Below are 24,838 nucleotides of genomic sequence, written 5' to 3'. Positions count from 1 at the left end.
CCTTCTGGGAGGCCGGGTACCTCAGCAGCTGTGACATCACGCCCGGTGCATCGTTTCCGGTGCGATAGCTTGGTCTCCCTGCTCGGAGCGGGCAGTATGCCCTTGAGAAGGTGAGGCTCCAGGCTGGCCGGCGGAACTCTTAGGGCGGGAGGGAGGCAGGTTGGTGGCAACCGCTCTCTCTGTGAGTCTGCTGGGAAGATGGAAAACAGAAGGCTCGCTCTAGCCCTCCATGACAGGCTGGCACCACTCCAGGTACGTGCTAACTCCAGAGTCTTTCGGGAAATGTAGTTCGGTTCCAAGTAGCCAATGGGTCGCCGCCAAGGCCGTGGTTGGGGCGGGGCTGGGCAGGGGATAGACCGGAAGCGGGTCGTTTCTGGGACCGGAAGGTTGGCCTCAGGAGGCCGCAGTAGTCGCGGCAGCATCCGGAATGGTTCAAATGAGTATGGGAAGCGCTGAATGGGTAGTGTGTCCTGTTATATCTGTCCCTTACTTCGGTGTGTCCCGTGGGTCAGAGCTGGGCGACGCTTCTCTCCCCCGTTTGTCAACTTCAACACCGCGGTCTGGCCACCTTATTTTCTAAGAAATCCTAGTCCTTGGATCATCTCCGCTTCCGTCCTCAATTTCAACTTCTCACAAACTCCTAACAGCGTCTTTTCTCTCTCTGCATTATTCCCATACTCGGTTCCCTTACACTGATCAGTATTGGGATAACGGGAGAGGTTGACTTATCGTGTAACACCAGCTTGCAGCAGGATGATAAAAGTAATGTAAATCAATGTCTTTTTTAAAAAAATAAAATTTATTGGGGGACAACGTGTTACTCCAGGGCCATCTGCTCCAAGCAGTTGTCCTTCAATCTAGTTGTGGGTGGCACAGCTCAGCTCCAGGTCCAGTCGCTGTTTGAATTGAACTAGCAACCTCAGTGTTGAGAGCTTGAGCTCTAACCAACTGAGCCATCAGGCCTCTCCCTCCAGAAGCCCAGCAGCAGCTTGTTGTTTTCATCTAGTTCACTGGCCCATGTGGGAATTGAACCAGCAACCCTGTTCAGAGCTCACGCTCTAACCAACTGAGCTAACCGGCTGCCTTTCAATGTCTTAATGCTAATTATAGGTGACTCACTTGGCCATGTTTTAAAATATGTTATAAAGAGTCAACTGTAGCACTGAAACTAAACAACAACAACAACAACAACAACAACAACAAAAAACCAACTTGCCTTTCCAGACTTCAGAATCACTAAAAAAAACCTTTAATTAAAGCGGTGTGGTTTGAATTAGGAGAAAATAAATAAAACAGTAAAAAAGAATAGTTAGTGCCAAAAGTGATCTGAATATATGGGGACCTATATGAAAGGGCAGCATTTTGACTTAGTGTAAAATAGATGGTGTTAGCAGAAACTGTCTATTCTCCTGGGGAAAAAATAAGACTCCTGTCCTTATACTACATACAAAAAAAAGAGGAATTTAATAACCAATAAAAGAACACTTAAGAGAACATTAAGTTTAATGTTGAAGGAATACAGGAAACTGAGCTGCCTTAAAGTAAAATATAAACCTATGTGACTATTTTTTTAAAAAGTTTAAAAAACAATAATTATTCAAATATCAATATTTTGGAATCAAAGAGAAGTGTTTAGTTCATTTTTAAAAAGTAAAATGATGGTGTGTATCCTATTGTAAAATTTGCCCGGAGGCTCAGGTGGTTGGAGCCCTGCTCCTAATGCTGGTCCAATTCCCACATAGGCCAGTGAGCTGCGCCCTCTACAGCTAAGATTGTGAACAACAGCTCTTCCTGGAGCTGGGTTGCCGTGTGCTGCCATGAGTGACCGGCAGCCAGCAAGAGCTGTCCTGAGCTGCTGTGAGGGCCAACCCTACACATGTGACCAACTGCCTCAGCTTGGGGGGAAGCGCAAGGCTCATAATACCAGCATGGGCCAGGGAGCTGTGTCCTACACAACTAGACTGAGAAACAATGGCTTGAACCGGAGTGGGGGGAGGGGGTGGGGAAGGCGGGAGAAGGGGAAAAAAAAAAACGCTTTAAAAAAAATTCAACACTGAAGATAAAGTGATTTATTTTGTGGTTAAAATATGAAGAGAATTTTAGAATAAAGTTTTATGATAAAAACAATAGAAAAATAACAATATTAGTAAAGTCAAACAAGAAATAGACTGGAAAATAATTGTAAAAAGCCAGATAAAGAATTAGACATTCCCAACATACAAAGAACTACCAACTGACAAAAGACAAAGGCAAAGACTATGAAGTCATTCCACAGAGGAGGAAAACTAACCGGTCATTAACATTTGAAAAGTTTAGCCACTTTGGAATCAATTTGGCAATCACTCAAAGTTGCCAGAATTACCATGTGATCCAGCAGTTCCATTCCTAGGATAAAGCCAAGAGAAATGAAAACATGTCCACATGAAAACCTGTACATGAATAGCAGCATAATTTATAATGGCTGAAGAGTAGAAACAACCCAGATGTCTATCAATTGATAAATGGATAAACAAGATGTAGTATATCCATATAATAGATTATTGCTCAGCAATAAAAAAAGGAACGAAGTACTGACACATGCTGCAATATGAATTGACCAAATGGAAAGTGACTGCTAATGGGTGCAGGGCTTGTTTTTGGGTGTTGAAAATGTTCTGGAGTTAGTGGTGATGTTTGAACACATTGCGAATTATATTAAAAACCACTTAGTTGTACACTTAATTTATTTTTAATTTTTAAATTACAGTTCACATTCAATGTTGTATTTGAAGTTTATAGTGGTGAGACATTTATGTAACTTAAGAAGTGATCCCCCTGATAAGTCTAGTACCCACCTGGCACCATACATAATTATTGCAATATTATATTTCCTATGCTGTAATCACCCCTGTGATTATTTTGAAAGTGTTAATTTCACTTCTTAATCCTTTTACCTTTTTCACTCAGCACCTTAACCCCCTCCCATTAGCAACCCTTAATTTGTTCTCTCTATCTGTGAATTTGTTTCTGTTTTGACTGTTCCACATATAAGTGAAATCATATGGTGTTTGTCTCTCTGTGTCTGACTTATTTCACTTAGCATAATACCCTCTAAGTCCATCTATGTTGTTGCAAATGGTAAGATTTCATTCTTTTTTATGGCCAAGTAATAGTCCATTGTATATATGTACCACATCTTCTCTATCCAATTGTCTATCAAAGGACACTTAGGTTGCGTTTCATATCTTGACTAGTGTATATGAAATGTTCTTCTTTATCTCTTGTTAAAAAGTCTGTTTTGTCTGGTATAAGTACTGCTACCCCAACTTTTTTTTTCATTCCAATTTGCATGTAATAGCTTTTTTCCTTCTTGTTTAGTCTGTGTGTATTTTTTGATCCAAAATTGGTCTGTTGTGGGCAGCATATATAAGAGTCTTGTTTTCTTCCCCATTCTGCCACCCTATGTCTTTTGATTGGAGCATTTAATCCATGTAAATTTAAAGTAATTATTGATAGGTATGTAGTTATCGCCATTTTATTATTCATATTTTTTGATATTTGTTTCTTATTAAAGAAGTCCGTTTAACATTTCATACTGGTTTGGTGGTGATGAACTCCTTTAAATTCTTCTCGTCTGGGAAGCTCTTTATCTGTCCTTCGATTCTAAATGTTAACCTTGCTGGGTAGAGTAATCTTGGTTGTCGGTTCTTGCTCTTCATCACTTTGGATATTTTGTGCCAATCCCTTCTAGCCTGCAAGGTTGAGAAATCAACTGACAGTCTTATTTATGGGAGTCCCCTTGTAGGTAACTAACTGCTTTTCTCTTGCTGCTTTTAAGATTTTCTCTTTGTTTTTAACATTTGGGATTTTAATTATGACGTGTCTTGGTGTGGGCATCTTTGGGTTCATCTTGTTTGGGACTCTGTGCCTCCTGGACTTGTATGTCTGTTTCCTTTGCCTGGTTAGGGAAGTTTTCAGTCAGTATTTCTTCAAATAGTTTTTCAATTCCTTGCTTGCTCTCTTCTTCTGGTACTCTTATTATGTGAATGTTGTTATGCTTGAAGTTATCTTAGTGGTCCCTTAAACTATCCTCATTTTTTAAAATTCTGTTTTTTGTTTTGTTTTGTTTTTTTTGCTGTTCCGATTGGGTGTTTTCTACTACCTTGCTTCCAAATCACTGATTTGATTCTCTGCTTCATCTAATCTGCTGTTGATTCCATCTAATATATTCTGTGTTTCAGTTACTGTATTCATTTTTGACTGGTTCTTTTTTATGGTTTCTATCTCTTTATGTAAGTTCTCAGTGAGTTCATCTGTTCTTCCCCTAAGTTCACTGAGCAGCCTTATAACCAGTGTTTTGAACTCTGTATCTGGTAGATTGCTTGCCTCCATTTTGTTTAATTCCTTTCCTGGAGTTTTGTCCTGTTCTTTCATTTGGAACATGTTTCTTTGTTTTCTCATTTTGGCTGCCTCCCTGTGTGTGTTTCTATGTATTAGGTAAATCTGCTACATCTTCCAGTCTTGGCAGGGTAGCCTTATGTAGTAGGTGTCCCATGGAGCCCAGTGTTGCAGACTCCCTGCTCACCTGAGCCAGGCTCTCCAGGAGTGTTCATTGTGTGGGTTCTGTGTGCACTCCTGTTGTAGTTGACCCTTGATTGCTGTTGGCTTGTCAGTGGGTGGGATTGACTCTCAGGCTAACTGGCTGTGAGGACTGGCCATGACTATAGTGCATGAGCTATAGTATGGGGGTGACCCCACAGTAGGATTTGCTTTAGTGGGACTCTGGTGCCGGCTGTGTCCACCCTTTGGGTGTGTCATTTGTGGAGTTAATTGGTTGTGCTCTGGTGTGGTGTGAAGCTGGCCACCTGGTGTGTTGTTTCTGGGGCCTATTGGGAGGGGCTTTGGTGCAGCCCCAGGTCAGCCACTGCCTGTGCCTGGCCCAGGATCACCTGATAGGAGCTTCAGAGTGATTGGTTGGTAGCTGCCTATGCTGGATTTGCAGGTACCAGGGAGAGGCTATGGTACAAACCAAGGCCTACTGCCACTATTGTGAGGGGATGCTTAAGATATTCAGGGCTTGCTAAAGCCAGTTGCTGCTTGTTTCAAGTTTGTGGACCTTTCAGAGATTTTAGGAAAGTCCACAGTATGGCCTAAGGCTGGAAGCTTTTTAGGAACAGCCACTGAAAAGGTTTGGGCTGGTGTGGGGATTGGCTAGGGCAGGTTCTCAGGAACTCACCAAGGTGGGCGAGTTTGATGGAGACTCAGATTTTGTAACTGCCTGCAACTGCAGGCTGTGTGGGGGGAGGGCTCAAGAAAGTAGCAGTGGCACCTGCCAGCAGTTTAGTCCTGGAGAGAGCTGCCCTTCCATCCCTCTCCCTTAGGCCAGGCAATTTAGTTTCTCCCAGTATGTCCCCAGTGCTGCCCCAGTGCTGGAACTCTGAGAGAGTCAGTTGACCAATAAGTCCCTGTGTGGGCCCTTTAAGGGGAACACCTGGGACTCCAGCAGCCCTCCTTCTCTCCCTGATGGAATTCCCACTGATTTTCACAGCCACATGTTGTGGAGAATCCTCTTCCCAGAGCTAGTGGTCTGGGCTGGGGAGTCTTGTATGGCGTTGGGACCCTTTACTCCTTAGGGGGGACCTCCAAGCCGAGAAATCCCTCCTGATTCTTAATGCCATGTGTGGGTATGAAACCAGCTTGTTTCATGTTTGCCCCTCCTACCAGTCTTGGTGTGGCTTCTTTATATCCTTAGTTATAGGAATTCTGTTCAGCTAGTCTTTAGATGGTTCTCAAGGGTGGTTGTTTTATAATTTAGTTGTAATTTTGATGTGTCTTGGGAAGAGGTGAACACAGCTTTTACTTACTTTGCCATCTTGACTGGAAGTCCTGTACTCTTTAAAAGGGTGAATTTCATGGTATGTGAATTATATCGCAATTAAAAAAAACCACCAGACAGGGAAATTTAGATAGAAATGTTTAGTATCTAAAATATTTATGAGGGACATACTATAAACAGCTAAGTTCAATATCTAGAGTTTACATAGTAAAGAGCTGTGTCATTTTTATGGAATGAAGCAAAAAGTGGAAATTCACATGGAAAAATTCACAGCCTCACTAAATGGTAATGAAATAAAACATGTAAAATTCCATTACATCTCTATTAAATCAGCCAAAAAAATAAATAAATTAAATTAAACATCAAATATTACTTTGGGCATGACACATTTTAAAACCTTTCTGGAAGATTGTATGGCCAACTGTAACAAGCATTATGAAATAGTTCACATTCTGGAGCCATTTTAGGAATAATAGGAGAAAAACTATGTGTATAGGGAGGTGGTGGAACATATACACGAAGCTGTCTGTGAAAATGTTATAGCAAGGGATAATTGGGAGTAACAAATGACAAACCATAGGGCACAGATAAGCAAATAGGGTATGTGAACTGTGTTAGAATGTGAATTATGCACATAGAACAAAGCTCCATGAAGACAGCAAAGCATGTGTTTTATGCTCGGGTCACAGCCATGGAGAACCTGAGTCTAATCTAGGCTCTTATGTGAAGCTGTGGAAAGAGGAGTTGGGGTAGGAGGAGTTTGGAGTTTAATCTTCATTTAATTTTTTTTTTCCCTTTACATCCCTTTTCTTTAAATGGGGGATAATAAAAGGGACATCTGTGAACTACAGCACCTAATATTCCACAGGCCCACAGATTTTCAGATATAGATCAGGACAGAATTCAACATTTGGAATATGTGTCACATATTTTTTTCCACAACAGCCCCATCTCTTTCATGGTGTTTAGTAGGGAAATGGGATCTCACAGTGATCAACTGAGTGACAAAAAATGGGTTTATGATCAAACTTTCTAATCAACTTATTTATGAGGACCAGCCAATACTCTTAAGAACGAGAGTTCATTAATCCAGGTACAAAAATATTTTATAACAATCCAGTCAGCTTGCTTTTTCCCCCTAGACTTCCCAAGTCCTTAACATAAGGGTGGATAGAATGAGGGAACACATCCTTGCTGTGGGGTTGTGAGGGAAAATGAAGGTAGGATGTCTGTCTCAGGAGCATCTTAGGGTGCTGATTCATACATGGATTTATTTAGCAACAGCCATGTACTTTCTACTATGAAAAATGTGGCATGTCATCGGTACATGTGTTCTCTTTACCCTTGGTTTACCATTAGTTTTGTACCTAGCTTACTTCTGCTACTAGTCCATAAACTCCTGAGCACAGGGATTATCTTATTCCCTATACTCCCCAAAGCACCCAGAACCAAGTATGTGTTTAATAATGTATGAATAATACATTAATAATAATGTTTAAGTGTATGAATTCAAGTTACAAGGCTGGGACTTGGAAGAGAGATGCCAAGTATGGGGCAGTCAGTGAGGCCCCAGTCAATCCACTGGACAGATGGTAAGAGGATCCATGTTCTTCCCTCCATCATGTGTCCCAGGGCTGAAGATAGGTTGGAGGGGCCCAGAGGAGGAGAAGCTACTGAATGTGTAGATGTGGGATTTGGCTGTCACATTGTAAAAGGAAATGTCTCTAGCATTGTAGTCCAGGAAGATACCCACACGTCTGGGGGGCTCCCTCATCTTCAGGCGGGTTGGGGGAGAGGTGGACACCTGGTACTCCCTTCCCTTCATCATCACTACCCAGTAGCCATTCTCCGGTGACAAAGTCATGCTTCCCTTTCTGCTTGTGGATGCCTTGCAGATGCCCAGGACCCACCCTGTCTTGTCTCCCACCTCCACTTCCCAGTAATGGAGGCCAGAGAGGAAGCTCGGAGAGCCCAAGGCCATGATGCAGCTGTCAAATCTTTCTGGACTGTCAGGCAGATTGTTGCACTTGTTTCCAAGTCTCACACTCTTCAGGTCATCAGAGAAGATGAGGTTGGGGTGGGCGGTTTCTGCATCCAAGACCACATTAACTGCAGAGAGAATTAGAATACCTAGCTGGGGGTACATGGGCAACATCCCCACAGGTTCTTCCCACCTCCAGGAAACATACAGGGCTGTTTTTCTGGAACACAGGGGACAGCACAAGGACCTATCAGGCCAAGGCCACTTGCCTTGATCTGGGCACTTACCAGCATGTGCCTGAGCACCAACCAATTCTGGAACTACAGAGAAAAAGGAGATGGGGAAAAAAATGCTGAGCATTCCCATTCATTCCCCTGGTCCCCACAACAAGGGAAGACAAGGATCCCCATGCCCAGAACCCCGATTCCTCTGCTTGGATATAACCCCATTCCTCCCAGAACCCTGGGTCTGCCTCGGACATGCTATGGTCTGATGAGTTGACCTATCCAAACGAGCCTGTGAGGGCCTATCATGACCTTTCTCTTGCGTTTGTTACAGGTATTTTTCTCTCTTCTAAATAATGTTCAGAAATCAATAGTATAAAAGAATATCACAGTAACCCCTGCTCAGCACATGACCATCATCATACTTACCAATGAAGGTTTCCATTTCTGCCCGCAGGGCTTCTAAAGGGAGAAAGGGAACTCGAATTAAATTCCCAGCTAGGGACAGATCAGGGAGAGGCTGAAGGCAGAGTCAGAAGTCCAGGAGAGGTGGAGAAAGGATGCCAGGGTGCTCTTGGCTACATGGAGCTCAGGGAGGAAGCAAGCAGTTGCCTCCCGTTTTACCCCAAGCCTACTTACTTGAGAAGTGCTTTATGCTCTTCTCTACAAACTCTGATTTCTTGTAGAGCAGGTGGAACTTTTCTTTCATCTCTGGAGGGATTGACCATGGCTCAGGGATAGTCACTGTCTTGGCCCTAGAGACAAAACACTTGTCCACAGAGGGCTGGAGTATGGGAGTGGCCTAAGCTCCCTTGAGCTGGAAGGGAGGTCATACCCAGCTCAGCCTTGGCTTCGCAAAGGAAATCCTCCCTGAACGTCAGGTTCTAAACACTGGTACTCAACTTTGGCTATGGATCTTCACCACCTGGGGGTTTTAAAAACCACTGATATTAAAACCACAGGAATTTTAATAATAGCCTTAAAATGGTACTGATATTGAAATGCTCAGCCCAGAATTATCTATGTCAGATTAATTACACTTACCTAGTCTTTTTCTTTGTTGAAAAAAAAAAGATAATAGATGAGGAAAAAACCACAATGAGATGCTACTTTGCACCAATTAGGATGGCTATTTTTAAATAAAAAATAAAAAATAGCAGTGGCAGCAAGGAATTGGAGAGATTGGAACCCTTGTGCATTCCTGGTGACAATGTAAAAATGGGACAGATGTGGGAAATAGTATGGTAGTTCCTCAAAAATCTAAACATAGAATTACCATGTGATAGAGCAATTCCACTTCTGGGTATGTACCCAAAATAATTGAAAGCAGAGACGCAGATATCTCTGTACCAATATTCATAGCAGCATTATTCACAACAGCCAAAAGGTGGAAGTATCTATTGATAGATGAATGGATAAACAAAATTTGGTATATACATACAATGGAATATTATTATTCAGCCTTGAAAAGGATGAGATTCTGACACATGCTACAATGTGGATGAATCTTGAAGCCGTTATGCTAAGTGAAGTGAAACCAGACATAAAAGCACAAATATTTTATGATTCCACTTAGGAAATAGAGTAGTCAAATTCATGAAGACAGAAAGTAGTGGTGGTTGACCAGGGGCTGGGGGAGGGCGGAATTAAAAGTTGTTTAGTGCTATGGAATTTCCATTTGGGAAGATGAAAAAGTTCTGGAGATGGATGGTGGTAATAGTTGCACAATAATGCAAATATACTTAATGCCACTGAATTTACATTTAAAAATGGTTCTTAAAATGGTAAATTTTATGTTACTGTATTTTACCACCAAAAAAAAAAAAAGACTATAAAAAATTTATTCCTGGGTTGCGCTACTGAAGAATTTAAATTTAGCTCATCTGCCAGGGCCTGGATGTCAGGATTTTACAAAATCCTTTACAAAGCTCCTGGGTTGATGTAACGTCCAGCTTCCTTTCCTGCCTTCTGGGCTGAGCAGCTCTACTCCTGGAAAGTGCTTCCCTCTCTGAGGCCACAAACACTTGTGCAGGAACAGTTTTCATGAGGTGAATCACATAGGACACAATCCTATGCGTCTATTAGGGACGCTTCTTAGGCAGCCACAGTTAGCATGGCAGGCTGTGTTCATTCTTTCCAGTCTTCAACCCCATGCTCTCCCTCCTGATCATGCTGCTGTTTTGCCTACATAAATCCAGAAAGCCTTTAGGTAGCTGCAGGAGATGGGAGGAGCCCTGGGAGGAGCCCCACCCTCAGGGTTGGGAGCATCTCTCTTCTTGGACTGCCTCCCCAAATGCTTCCTGCAGGACACCCAAGGGAACACCAGGGGGCCTCTCGGTACCTGTGCAGGGTGAATCCGTTGTCCTAGGAGAGAAAAGAGGGAAGCTCTCCATTACCAGTCTCCTAAGGGCTGCACTGACTACTAGCCTCTCTTCCTGTGTTCTCAGCCCCAGGGTATCAGCATTTTGGGGCCACCTCTCCCCAATTCTAACTCTAATTACATGAAGTGGAAGCCCAGTGAGGGCCTGCAACAGAACTGCACCCATGCCCCTGCTTATCTCTTCTGGGAGATGCCAGGAGGTGCCCTGGATTCTGGGCCACCCTGGGCTCCTGAGAGCTCATCAAAGGGGTCTGGGCAAAGAGGCATTGTAAGTCCCCAAGATCAAGTCCCACCCTTGGACTCAAGGGCCTCACCCACTGGCTTGGGAAGAACTGATGGCAGTACTGCGAGCCGACGTCATTCTGCTGGGCACAGCGGGCAGGGCGAGGCCAGGTTCAGCCACACTCACCTGCATAAGCTCCCATTCTGACTGGCACTGCTTGGCCTCCAGCTCCTCAATCAGCTTGTCGAGAAGGGCAATGTCCCTGGACACTCGGGTATCATATGTCTCCCTGACCTGTCCAATGGTCTGGCCCAGCTCCTCCAGCCAGGCCACAAAGAGCCGCTCTTGCTCCTCCAGAAACTGGCACAACTGCTCCCACTGGTACCGGACTCGCTGCTTCTGGATTTGAGTTTGTTTCTAGGAATGGGATAGGAAGGTATAGAGGTCTGTGTGGTAAAGTGGATGTGTATGCCCACAGAATCCCCAGAAGCCCACCTCCTGGAGGTAGATAAGGCTTCATCAGCGTCTTAGAGGCCTGCATTCCAGAACAGGAGGCAAAATGGACCTTCCACAACAGCTGAAGGTAGAAGGGGATGGCTCTTGGAAAATGCCCTAAAACTTAGTGTTATGGATTAAATTGTGTTCCCTCCCAAATTCATATGTTAAAGTCCTAACCCCCAGTACCAGAAAATGTGATCTTATTTGGAAACAGGGTCTTTTCTGTTTTCATTAGTTAAGATGAGGTCATACTGGAGTGGGGTGGGCCACTGGAGTGGGGAAATTTCGACACAGACATAGACACAGGGAGAACAGCATGTGAAGAGACACAGGGAAAAGACGGACATCTACAAGCTGAAGAGAAAGGCCTGGAATATGTCTTTCCTCATGGCCCTCAGAAGGAACCAACCCTGTCAACATCTTGATTTTGGACTTCTAGCCTCCAGAACTGCAGGAGAATAAATTTCTGTGGTTAAGCCACTCAGTTGGTGATGCTTTGTTATGGCAGCCACAGGACACTAAGATACCTGGTGTTACCTTCTTCCTTCCTTGAAAGCCAGTGTGATGATGGCATTTGCCTGGGGTCATAAATGGACAAGATCATGAACCACCAAAGTCTTCAGGAGGGAAGCTTCACTCTCTGCCCCCACCCCAATGTGCTGGCATGTGGAAGGTTCTCAATATGGCTCTGAATGGCAACGGTCAGTCTAACTTGAATATAAGTGAACTTGACTTAACACTACTGTTGCACACTGGTCAACCTTTAGCTCTTCTATTGACCTGTTTCTCATCATCACTAGGAAGCTTCTTCAGTGAAGTAAAGTAGCTCTGGGGCAACTTTTCCTTCCTCCAAGGAGGGAGAGGGCCCTTCAGGTCCACTAAGACTGGTCTTAAGAAGTCTCATTGTTTTTGGCTCAAAAGGACAGGACTAACTGTAGTTATTTTAAACCAAAAATGTCTCCTCACTTTTTGTTGTTGATGACGGTAACATTGACTTTTTTTTTGTTTTTTAAGGACAGGTCAGTTGTCTTGTTCAGTGGCCTGTGTTCTAAAATTGTCTGATAATTTTGCTCACGATTAAATTCAGGCTAAGCATTTGGGTAAGAATACTATATGCGTATGTTTAATGCTGTGGTCTTTCTAGCACATCTCATGGAGTGGCAAAGAATATCATTTGTCCATCACCGTTATTGTGATACTAGGATCAGTTGCTTGATTAAGGAAGAGTCTACCAGATCTCTCCATAGTAAATGTACATTATTTCCTTTATAAAGTAATTTGGGGAGTGGCGCTTTGAGAGTGTGTAAATATCCTGTCCTCTAACGATCTAAAAATTTTAGCATTTATTGATGTTCCCTGTTGGTGTCAATTGTTATATTGGTGTTTGTATAATGGAAATTTCAAATTTAATTATTCTTTTATTTATGTTTTAGTTGGCATTCTGCTTTAAAGAAGAGCTTTTCCTTTCCCTTCCCTATGGTTAAATTTTTATTTTTTTTTTTGAAAGAATGAGGAGAAGTTCTGAAAAGAGCATCTCATTTCCACAGGGGCCCATGTTGCTGTGAGTTTCTTAAGGGAAAGCTGAACCTTCTTGTCTCCCTGAGTGGCCCAGGCTCCTGACTCGCCCTCCTCAGGGGGCATCCCTGACCTCTGCTCCACCCACAAGTTCTGAGCCACTTGGGATTACAGGAAAGGGTTTTCATTTTACTACAATTTGGGAGGTTCCCAAAAGTCAGACACCTGGGCCAATGTCACCCTCCTTCCATTCTGCCCTTTTTTTTTCTTTGCCTGTCTCCCATTCTGGTGTGGTGGGTCCCAACAGAAGTTTGGAACTCAAAGAGGGAGATGGGATCCAACCAACAGAAATGCATCAGACGGGCTGGACCAGTGGCTCAGGCGGTTACAGCTCCAGGCTCCTAACTCCGAAGGCTGCCGGTTCGATTCCCACATGGGCCAGTGGGCTCTCAACCACAAAGTTGCCAGTTCAATTCCTGGAGTCCCGCAAGGGATGGTGGGCTCCACCCCCTGCAACTAATGATTGAACTCGGCACCTTGAGCTGAGCTGCCGCTGAGCTCCCGGATGGCTCAGTTGGTTGGAGCGCATCCTCTCAACCACAAGGTTGCTGGTCTGACTCCTGCAAGGGATGGTGGGCTGTGCCCCTTGCAACTAGCAACGGCAACTGGACCTGGAGCTTAGCTGTGTCCTTCACACCTAAGACTGAAAGGACAACAATTTGAAGCTGAACGGCACCCTCCACAACTAAGATTGAAAGGACAACAACTTGACTTGGGGAAAAAAAAAAAATCCTGGAAGTACACAGTTCCCCTTCTCCAATAAAATCTTTAAAAAAAAAAAAAAAAGAAATGCATCAGACAATCAAGGCTGTGTGAGACAGGTGCCTTCACTTGCAGGGAAAATGGAAGCTACTTATGCATTGAAAGAGGCTGGACACCAGCTTGATAGAGGAAGGCCAATAATTTGTACTTACTGAAATCTGTGGTATCGCAAAACCACAATTTTAACGACAATGTCTACTTTATTCATTTGAATTTTAAAAATTGATAGGGTTTTTGTAAAAGAAAAACGGACAACAACAATAATAAAAAACAATACAGAGGAGTATTTAAAGCTGAAAAATGTCCCCTCACCTTTGCTCTATCCCATCCATCAGCAACATCCACTCACATTAGTTTCTCTAAACCATTTTGTGGTATGAAAAAGTGCAACAGGGTCCACGGAGATGTGGGTGGTGCCCTTCTGCAGGGACAAGCTCATCCTTGGACACCCATTACCTCCCTGCCTCCACACCAAGAGCAGGTGACTCTAAATATGTGATTAGCTCTGCTTCGCTGTGAACCAGAACAGAACCTCGGTGATGCCTGTTCACTCTTGGTCCCCTCCCTCCTTCTGCAGTGGTGAGCCCAGGGAAGGACTTGGCCTTACCAGGTAGTTTGCGGTGTTCTTATCCCCCTGAGATCTCTGCTCTTCTCCAGATTTTTTCAACTCCTTCAGATATTCCAGCTGCTTCTGAATTTGTTCCTGGGAAAAGAGCACTTGTTGAAGCTTAAACTTGGCTCCTGCCACCTTAGTTAGAGCCAATCCTAGAGGGGTAAATCTGCATCAGGAATTAAAACAGGGTGCTACAGCCAAGAGTACATGGAGGGGTGCCCAGGAAGGAGGAAGAATGAATTCTCCACACTGAGGGAAGCAGAGCCAAGAGAGAGAGATTCCTAGTGACCTCCTGTGAACACCTGAATTCAGCCATACCTGACCAGATCCCTTGGACCTCTGAGTTACGTGAACTGGTAAATTCTCTCTTTGCTGTCCTGGTTTGTATTGTGTTTTTACCATTTATAGCTCAAGAATGCTGGCTAATGCATCAACCTCCCAGTGTCACTGGGAAAATGAAGCAAGCCCAGTGTGCCCAAGTGCCCAGCAGAGAAAGCCCCCAGACGGGAAGCCCTACCTTGTATTCCAGGGCAGCCTCCGCGATGGGGCGCACCCGGTGGCCTCGGTGCTCCTGACTTAGGCTGCAGATGAGGCAGATAGGCTCCCTGTGGTCCTCGCAGAAGAGCAACTGGACCTGCATCATGTGACGCTCACATTGCAGCGGGGGCTTGGGGCTCCCGCTGACCATCTGTAGGCCCTCCTGCTGCTTGGGGTCTCCACTATTCTTCCTTGGGATCGAGGCCTGGCACAGGCGGCAGCTGGATGAGCAACCACCTGAGGCCTTCGGATCCCTACAAGCACCAGAGCAGCTGCAGGAATCATGCACACAGGTGCCACCAACCGGGTCTCCTTTCTGGGTATGGCAGAGGGGACACACAGCCTCATCTTGCGGCCTCCCTGGGGACATGGCAGTGGAAAAATCTCCTGAGTGACAAGCCCAGGATATTACAAAGGAGTAATACAAAAGCACAACAGAGAGAGAGAGAGCCCATTCCTGGGACACGTGAGTTATCTGTTAGACTGGACACTTCCTAGCTTGTCCTCCCCCGATGCCCCTCCAGCAAGGCAGCAGACAAGACCCTTGGACTGAGGGCGAGGGGCTAGATCTCATGACAGTCCTAAGACCTGGAATTCTTGAGCATTTATCGTGATGAGAGGAGAGGCCTTTTGCTATAACTTCTATGTCTTCCTCCTGCACATACACTGATCTAGCAGGTGATATAAGGACAGCAAAACCTTCTGACTGGTGTTTGCTTTGACACTTAAAATCACCTAGGCTGCTCATGACTCTAGTGGGAACTCCCTGGGGACAGTAGATGGCTCATAGCTGGACCTCCAGCCCCTAGCAGAGTCCCTGGCACATGGTAAGCCTTTGGGAAGCGTGTGTTGAATGAAGGAACAAATGGACCACTTCTCACACCCCGATTCATGAATTATTAAATGAAAGTAAGGAAGGGGACTTCATGAGGCTGAAGGGTATAATCCACCATGATGACATACAGCTATGACAATCTCTGCAGTAAGACCATAGCACAACTTCATGAAGCAGAAATGACAGAAGATACAAGAAGAAATTTCACAATCCATCAGTGACCTCCCACTTCCTCCTCTCACAGGGTCCCAGGAATTTATATCATAACTGTAAGTAAGGCCCCTCAGTAACCATTCTCCCCTCCTACCCTTGAGATAGAATTGATTGCTGCTTCCTCCCCCTCCAAATAAAACTACATTTCTCAGCCTCCTTTGCAGCTAGTTGTGGCCATTTGACTGCATTCTGGCCAAAGGGATGTAAATGGATTAGCTTCTAGAAACTTTTGGAAACCTTCCCTAAGTGATACTATCCTCCTTTGTCCCTCTGTCCTGCTGCCTGGAATGAGGATGCCACCATTTGAGATCATGATCTTGAAAGTAAACTTAGTAGAGCTGAAAAACAGCAGGAGCCTGGGTTCCTGGGCCATGGACTAGCACATCTGTCCCGGGCCACCTGTATGTCATTTATGTGAAACAGCAGCAAACTTCTCTTTTGTTTCAGATATTGTTGTTATGATATTTCTGCCATTCACAGCCCAACATAATCCTAATTTTTTCCTCCTTAGTATAAGAGAACTAAGATTTTAGCCACCAGCTCTCCTGTCTGCCCAGAGAAGGCAAATGGCAGAATCTCAGCCCCATGACATTACTGCAATAGGGTTATTGGGAGAAGGGGAGTTTTTCCCAGGGGCTCAACCTTGGGTCCATGAAGCTCTTGGAATTCTAAAGCAGGACTTCAGAGTGTCTAAGAACTAACTGAAATTTGATGCACCATTTTGTGAATATGTGCATATATAGATTTTTTCCCCAGGATTCATAGCCTCCAACAGATACCCAAAGGGTTGGGGACCTCCGGGAGCACCCAAGAATTCAGTGACATAAATACATTGGGATTAAAAGGAGGTTTATGGGCGAAGACCTGCCCAGGTCACTATTCCCTAAGGATGCCAGGTCTTTTGGATTCTGGGGTCCTTTCTTACCTGAAGATGGAGGGACTTCAGGATTTGAAGACTCATGGAGCACACTGCCTACCACCTCCTCCAAGGTCTCAGAGGTCTCTGGACCCTCAATTTCCTTTTTCTCTGAAGGTGCTGTGGCTTCTGGATGCTCCCAGGTCTTCTCCTCTGCAGCCAATGTTACATTGGAAGGTGTATTCCTGAATGCTTCTCCACCCAGGATCACACAATGTTCTAGATTCCTGGAGCCTTTCTCTGGCGCCACAGGAGCCCCTCCCTCCAGAGTGGCTGCTTCGCTGGAGTTGGCTGCTGAGTCCAACTTCTCACTTCTCATTTTCTCTTGAAGAAGAAGAGTTTCTGGATTGGGGGCTTCTCTTTCTCTTGAAGTAATGGTAAGTTCAAGACTTTTGGGTCGCTTATTTTTTGAAGGTAAATTTACTTCAGATATCTTGCATTCTTTCCTTCCTGGGGACCCAGCAAATGACCCACTAGAAAGTCCTTGGAGCCTTCCTGCAGAGCTGGCATTCCTGCGTAGGGTGACACTCGAATTGCTCCCCTTATCCCCTGGCAGCTTATTGGGGAGGGGACTTCTCCTGGAAGACAGAGTCATGCCCCTGGCCGCTGGCTTGCCCTGCATATCCAGGCCCTCCGAGACCTTCTGATCTCTTCTTTTGCCCTGAGGCTTCTTCTGGGCCCCCCTTCCAGCCTCGGGCTGGCTGCCTGGCAGGCTGGCTGCCCCATAACTGTTTTGCCGCTGCCTTTCACCTTCCGGGTCACCTGGTATCCTCAGGCTCTTGGGCTTTTTCTCCCCAGAGGAACAAGACATTGTTGAACAGTTGGTGCCACTTATTGGATATTCTGAAAGGACAATGAGACAGTTGGGAGCTCAGAGCCAAGGGCTGGGGGAAGGGAGAGAAGAGATAAATCCTCTCTGAAATTAGAGACGTTCCATTCAAAACATTCTAGACAACAGCATTCAATTACCATTAAATAAGAACATACTAATTATTTGCTATATATTTTTCAAATCGTGCTTTCAGACTATTTAGGCAGGAGAACTTGTTTCCAATGTAAGAATTCCAAAAACAGAATTCTTCATACATAAATAAAAACCCTAGTTTATTAGTATAAATTTGTGTGTGATTATAGATGTACAAAACTCACTTATAAAATCAATCAATAAACAACAAGTGTTGGTGAGGATGTGGAGAAAAGGGAACCCTTATGCACTGTTGGTGGGATTGCCAATTGGTGCAGCCACTATGGAAAACAGTCCGGAAGTTTCTCTAAAAATTAAAAATAGAATTACCTTATGACCCAGCAATTCCACTCCTGGGTATTTATCCAAAAAAATCCAAAACACTAATTTGAAGAATATATATACACCCTATGTTGACTGCAGTGCTATTCACAATAGCCAAAATATGGAAACAACCCAGTGTCCATCAATAGATGGTTGGATAAAGAAATTGTGGGACATGTGTACAATGGAGTATTACTCTGCCATAAAAACAATGAAATTTTACCATTTGCAACAACATGGATGGACCTACAGGATATTATGCTAAGTGAAATAAGTCAGACTGAGAAAGACAAATACCATATGATCTCACTTATACACAGAATCTAAAGAACAAAATAAATGAACAAAACAAATACAGCTACAGAGAACAAACTGATGATGTTTGCTAGATGGGAGGGGGGTTGGGGAGATGGGTGAGAAAATTGAAGGGATTAGGAAGTACAATTTGATAGTCACAAAATAGTCACAGTGATGTGAAATACAGTATGGGGAACAGTCAATAATGTAAGATGGGTACCAGACTTATTGGGATCACTTCATAAATTATATAAATGTCTAACCACTGCACTGAACTAATATAAAATAATGAACTAATAAAATAATATTGAATGTCAATTATAATCAATATATATACATATATATAGTCATGGGATGTAAAGTACAGCATAGGGAATATAGTCAATGGGATTGTAATAGCTATGTACGATGTCACGTGGGTATCAGACTTGTTGGGGTAAAGACTTTGTACGGGGTGTAAATATCTAATCATTATGTTGTTTTGTACACCAGAAACTAATAAAAAAAATTCAATAAATTAAACAATACAAAATAAAAAAAACAAAAAAAAATTCAAAAAATTCCATCAACAGATGGAAACTAGACTTTTGGTGATGAGCACACTGTAGTGTATACAGGTATCAAATTATAATGCTGTACACTTGAAACTTATATAATGTTATTAACTAATGTTGCTTCAATTTCAAAATAAGTAAACAAAATGCTCTGGGGAAAAAAATTCAATTACAATAGTAAACAAGGGGAAGAATAGTTGTATTATGAATGGCAAAATAGTGGTAATCACTGAAGGTGGGTGATGGGGAGACACTTCATCATAGTACCCTTTACTCTTGAGTATGTTTGAAAATCCAATTAAAAGTTTTAAAGGAAAAAAAAAAATCTTTCACACAGAAAGGGACAGTAAGGTTGTGTACCTGTCTCAATCTGGCATCAGATATAGAAGAAAAAGAAAATCTCTCCTGAAGATTTGTAAACACAAGTGCAAATTCACATAATTCATACAGTCCAAAAAAACTTCAAGAGATTAATTTCATTTGAAGAGGGTCCTACGCACATTGTCCCCAGGTAATTAGGGTGAGGACCTTTCTCTGGAAAACTCAACTTCAAGCAAGGCATCAAAGAATTCCTACACTGCTGTATAATATGTTGGAAAGTGTTAAGAGAGTAAATCCTAAGAGTTCTCTCACTATCTGAAAAGATGGGTGTTAGCTGAACCTATGTGGTAATCATTTCACAATATGTGTAAATCAAACCATCATGCTGTATGCCTTAAACTTATATAGTCATGTGTGTCAATTTTTTTCTTAATAAAATGGGAAAAAGAACTAAGGTGTTTGGTGCAAAAATTTGAAATCGGGTTATGAAGGACAGTTAAGTTAAAACTTCAGAAACTAAATTATTTCTGCTTTTTTTTTTCTTTTGGTTTCAGGAGGTACAGAAAATCCTAATTCACATACGTAAGTAAGTGTAAATGGTAATTTTTTTTGAAAAAACAGCTTGCTTTGAAATTTCAGGATATTGTTTAATTAAACAGAAATGACAGGAAAGTCTTAGTGTTATCGAAGGTCTACATCATGAGTTCAAGTACAGCACTAACTATCACACTGGTGGCCTTCAGTATTTTAACATTTGGTTAATGATACATGTTAATATGAATTTGTTAGCTTTTTTTAAGTTGAAAAAGTAGTAACATTTGCATCAAGTATTTGCTAACATGCTAAAGAATCCCTGAAATATCTTCCTGGGACATAATTTTAAAACTACGCTAACAAAGAAATGAAGATAATCTATTATTAGCACCTTAATATTTGGTTTGAAGAAGCTTGTATTAAAATTACTTTAAGAAAAAGATAAAACATAGAAAAAATGAAGAATAAAATTTAAAGTTGTTTAAAACACTTTGCTGTTGGCTTTGTGTTTTAGGAAAACATAAGTTACCAAAACTGCCTCAAGAACTGATGAGAAACCCTGGATAGGCTAATAACCAGATTTTAAAACATAAAAAAGTAATTTAAAAATTCTATTCATCAAATTATTACAGGCTCAGATTAGAGTTGGTTTAATTTTATTGCTCTTTGAAAGAACAGATAATTTTTGTTCTTTAAACTGTTCTACCACATTTAAACACATGACAAGCATTTCTGATGTATTCTCAAAGTTTAGAAATAGAAGAAAAATTCAGACACCAAAGAATATTTTTTTCAACTGACCCTCAAAGTCTTTAAAAGCAGAAATTGAGTAGGCCACATTCTTTGATTACAATGTAATAAAATCAGAAAGTACAGCAAAAGAGCAGCAGAAGAACCAGGAGAGGGAAAGAAGAGGGAAAAAAAGAAAAGATGAGAGAGAGAGAGAAAGAGAGAAAGAAAAAGGGATGAGAGGTAAGGAGGGAGGTCAGGAGGGAGGGAGGAAAAGAAAAGAAAGGAGAACGTCCTTTTGAGAATTCTAAAATGCCTTTGTAAAATGTGTTAAAGAGCTCAAAACAAATTAGGTGGGTAACGAGGTGAAGATTACCTGTCAACCCTATTAATGTGATTGGTTAGCAAGCCCTTTTGCTTACCCAGATACTTGTTTGTACACAAGTATTAATCATAAATGAAGTGAGGAATTCTCTACAAACAGGCATCTAGCTCCTGCCTCTCCTGATCCTTCCCAGAGTTAGAATTTCAACCGTTTTTTAAAAATTTTTTTAAGCCATTGGGAGGCTTAGCTTTACTAATCCGGCTCCAAAGACCAGAGCGGGGAAAGGGACTTGCTTGGTCAAGGTCACTAGCGTCATGGTAGATCTGGGACTCCTATCCCCCAAGTCAAAGTGCGTGGTCTGAACAGGCACTTGTTCTTACACCTTCCACCTCATCCCAGCAGTTACAATGGTAGAGGAGGGGGCATGGGGCCGACTTACCTGGGTCAGTCGCCCTGTGGAGCTCCTCTGCCAGGAGATGCTGGTTGATGGCTTTCAGCACCTGCAGGGTCAGCTGCACAGCACACTTCTCCCCATAGTGAGTGACCAACAGAGAGGCCAACTTCACTTGTCTGGCTGTCTGAAGCTGGCCCCTGGGTATCCGGGGGTGCTCCTTCTCCAGGCTGGTATTCTGCAGCTTGAACTTGAACTTCTCAAAGTCGTAAGGCACCAGCTCCTCCAGTGAGTGTAAGAGATGGTCACTGGGGGTCTTGGCCATGGTGTTGACCAGGAGAGGCTGGAGCCAGCTGTCTGGCTTCTGGGAGGAGAAGAAGCCCTTTGTCCTGGAGCCCACGGGGTAAGTGAGAAGAGGCAGCTTGTGAAATAACGGAAAAGGCACAGGAAATGCTCTGTGCTTTGGTGGAACTGAGATTATGAGTGTCACTGCTGGCTTGTGTTCTCTTGCAGATTTTTGCAGCTTTTCCAGCTGGGAGGGCTCAATGCCTTCCCTCCAATGCCCCAGCTCTCATCTCCAAGGGCTGGACTGTAGAGTGGTGGGTAAGTTTGTGAGGGGAGTCTGGGATTGGATTCCAGTCTCTTTATCCTTGGGCAGGCAGTCAGATGCTTCCCTCTCTCCTCCTCCCAGGATTTGGGGTGAGGGGTGGGAACAGAACCCCTGGTCCCATGCTGGAGAGGACCATGATAAGGTCAGCCCCTTTGGTCAACTGTTCTCTGCCAGAATCTTGGGATTTAATTCACACTTCATAGCCAATGGTGAGAAGGGCAGGGGGTGGGGGTGGGGAGCAGCAAATATAGCCCTGCAAGCTTTTGGTTCCCTGCCCAAGAAGGCAGGCAAGGCCAGAAGGGCACTGCCAAGAGAGAAGCCCTGGTGTTGCCCCTGTTGATGCAGTTCCAGTTGTCTGGTACTTCCAGCAAGGGCCTCATAATGCCATGCGTGGGACCACCATCCTGATCTGTTTGTTCCCAGAGCTGACTATGCCCTGGCTTCCTGTGAACCTACCTGGGGAAAGATGCTCATCCATACACATTTACTGAACACATATTCTGGAGACCATGCCAGGATGCTGGAGAAGCAAGGTGGAAAAGGTATAGACGTCCTTCAGAGCTCACAGCCCAATGTAGGGCCCCAGAGGGGGCTCCAAAGCTCATGGAAGTTGTATATGGGTAAGCTGACTTCTTCCTCAGAGAACTGCTTTTGTCTTTCTGCATATCCTGATTTTCCCCCCAACTTTTTGTTTTGAAAAATTTCAAACCTACAGAAAAGTTGGGAACATAGTAGTACAATGAACACTTATATACCTTTTACCTAGATTAGCCAACTGTTTACATTTTATAGTATTTGGTTATAGTCTCCTCTCCTTCCCTCCCCTCCCCACCCAATGCTTTCAGTCACACACTTTTTTTTCTGAACCATTTGGTATGAATTGAAAATATTATCACATATTACTCCAAATACCCTAGATGCCATAAATACTAAGAACAAGGATACAAATATATTATTTTAAATAATCAGAATACAGTAATCACACTCAGGAAATTTAATGTTGTTAAATCAAATTTCCCCAATTGTCCTTGACAGCTTTTTTTTTTTTCAATCCAGGGTCCAATCAGAGATCATGCATAGCTTTCAGTTATCATGTCTCCGTAGTCTCTTTTCATCTAGAACACTTTTACACTTACTCTGCTTTTTTCTTAATTCTTTCCAGACAATGTTTTCGAAAAGTCCATTCCAAGCAGAATGCCGCTCAATTTAGATTTGTGTTATTGTTTCCTTATTATTAGCCTGAGGGTATATCTAACACATGCTAAGGTCTCTCCATTATAAAAGGACATTTTTTCTCTGTAATTAATTAACATGATTGTGTAGAAATGTCTGATTCTCTCATAATATTTCACCGCATGGTTTTACCTTCCATTAAGGATGCTTTCTTAAATCAGTTGCTACAATGGTGGTTACCAAATGGCGATATTTCTATCATTTAGTTGGTCTCATTTGCACATCCTGGTTTAAACTTTATATTTCTCATGACATTTTTGGCTTACAGATGTTTTGTTGGTAATACAGTTACCCTCCAACAGTGCTTACTCTGAGCCAGGCACAACTTGCTTTATATCCATTATCTCCTAGAGTTTCTGCAGCTCCCTTCAGGACAGAATTCGTCATCCCCATTTACACCCAGTATTAGTAGCTTAGCGACTTGCCCAGAGCCAGGATTCAAACCTACCGTTAACCACTTTGCAATATTGTCTCCCTGCATAATAATTTCTTATTTTACTATGCATCACTAACTATGGATGTCATTTTTCAGCTCACCAGTGAGGATCAAAATGGGCCCTACTGACAACTCCCACAAGTCAGTGACAACATTCTGATGGTTGGCTGAACAAACAGCCCTATGTGTGACCAGCCTGGGATCGAGACGTCAGTGAGTTCTGGTTGGTTGAATTTATCTTACTGTCCAATTGTACTTTGTATTTTACAGAGTATTCAGTGCTTTTGGTTTAATAGTTGATATAGTATCCAGTTCTCTGGATCGTGCTGAGAAAATACCCGCAACCCACATCTTCCCTAAAAAAATGGATGAACTCAAATGCACATTTGTTATGCAAATGTTGGATTGTGAAATTCTAAGGTTCAGCCAGAAGGTTGTTGACTGGGGTGTCTCTGGGACCAGGACCTGTATCAAATTCCGGAATGCAGCGGCACAGGCACCTCCCCGGAATCCTCCCACTGCTGACGCAGAAATGATGAAATTGTGCAATGACATGCAGTGTCTCTCATGTTCTTGGGTCCCTGACCCTGTCTCCACTGCCTAGGAAACTCCTCTAAACTGAGACTAAAGCACTATGCCACAATTGGATAGGAAACTGGGCTTTCCAGTCTACAGCATGCTGTTTTGCAAGTGCAGTGACATCTTTCGTAATGGGCAATTCGGAGGAAGAGACTTCTTGGAGAGCAGTGTTTTGATGCTACTAAATCCTTTCTAGGTAGAGAGAGTCTTACAAAACTCAAATTTTTTGAGATTCCAGTGAGTTTTTAAAATGAAGAAATGTGAAAATAGGATTATAGCTATTGGGATGCATTTTAAATCTTTAACAATTAAAGTGGAGTATTGATGAACTCCTATTTCTTGTTCCTCTGCGATTGTATGTGTGCCCTTATTTGGGGATAATATGATAAATCTAAATCCAATGCAACTGGTACAAAGGGTCCAACCTCTGCTTTTATGCCTACGTAATACACAGTTGTGTCACCCTGGCCTTTACTCCATTTCTGGTCATCAAGGGTTTCACTTTTTACTGCATTCATTTTTGTATCATTTTGGGATTTTTAAATCAATATGTATTACTATTTATAATAAGAAAAAAGGTAGTTTTAAGAAAGTACTTTATAGTTAGCTTAGCCTCTACAGTGCAATCATTCCTGTCCACCCAACCATCACGATAAAGGATGTCTATAAAGTAGTATTTAAATATAATACATATCTGCTATTGAGAAAATGGAAAGAATTGCCGGGAAAATCATGGAAGAGTTCCTGTGTTAATCTGGAGTTGAAAATAGTGGATCCCATTGTGACGTGAACGCTCCCTTGCCCCCCAGTCTGTTGAATTTTACGGGAGAAATCTGAGACTTTGAGGAGCTAACCACTGAAGTTCCAGGTGAATTTTCAGGCAATGAACCTCCCACTGAGAAACATACTTGTAACTGTGCTGAGCGCAAACAGAGTTCTGGGACAATGTGCAACCTCCTAATCAGAATG

At 43.0% G+C, this 24,838-nt stretch overlaps 1 protein-coding gene and 1 long non-coding RNA gene across 7 annotated transcripts; one reads left to right on the top strand and one right to left on the bottom strand.

The window, feature by feature from the left end:
* The first annotated feature begins 13 nt into the window (after positions 1–13).
* On the top strand, positions 14–24,198 carry LOC109436330 (uncharacterized). 5 transcript variants are annotated; one of them, XR_016022605.1, is made up of 6 exons: positions 46–252; positions 16,690–16,949; positions 19,587–19,614; positions 21,525–21,614; positions 22,045–22,241; positions 23,387–24,198. It is a non-coding gene; the product is annotated as an uncharacterized LOC109436330 (long non-coding RNA). The 5 variants fall into 5 exon arrangements; XR_016022603.1 differs by having other exon boundaries at positions 47–252; positions 19,587–19,618; XR_016022604.1 differs by lacking the exon at positions 46–252 and adding an exon at positions 14,965–15,712 and having other exon boundaries at positions 19,587–19,618.
* Positions 5,941–21,520, bottom strand: MEFV (MEFV innate immunity regulator, pyrin). Of its 2 annotated transcripts, none has more exons than XM_019714827.3 (10): positions 21,060–21,520; positions 16,582–17,415; positions 14,589–14,995; positions 14,066–14,161; positions 10,810–11,040; positions 10,362–10,384; positions 8,660–8,775; positions 8,450–8,482; positions 8,084–8,116; positions 5,941–7,924 (listed from the first exon to the last, which is right to left on the bottom strand). In XM_019714827.3, exons 1-10 carry the CDS (start codon positions 21,334–21,336, stop codon positions 7,389–7,391), a joined length of 2,586 nt encoding a protein of 861 aa, XP_019570386.2. In that variant the 5' UTR covers positions 21,337–21,520; the 3' UTR covers positions 5,941–7,388. The 2 variants fall into 2 exon arrangements, with proteins under 2 accessions (XP_019570386.2, XP_019570387.2); XM_019714828.3 differs by having other exon boundaries at positions 14,589–14,968.
* Positions 24,199–24,838: the final 640 nt, after the last annotated feature.

Source organism: Rhinolophus sinicus, chromosome 10 (genome assembly GCF_057876585.1).
Source record: "Rhinolophus sinicus isolate RSI-liver-muscle chromosome 10, RSI-T2T, whole genome shotgun sequence".
In the NCBI taxonomy this organism is placed as follows: Eukaryota; Metazoa; Chordata; class Mammalia; order Chiroptera; family Rhinolophidae; genus Rhinolophus; species Rhinolophus sinicus.
The sequence above is the reverse complement of the archived record's forward strand: the minus strand, read 5'-3'. Positions and strand labels throughout refer to the sequence as shown.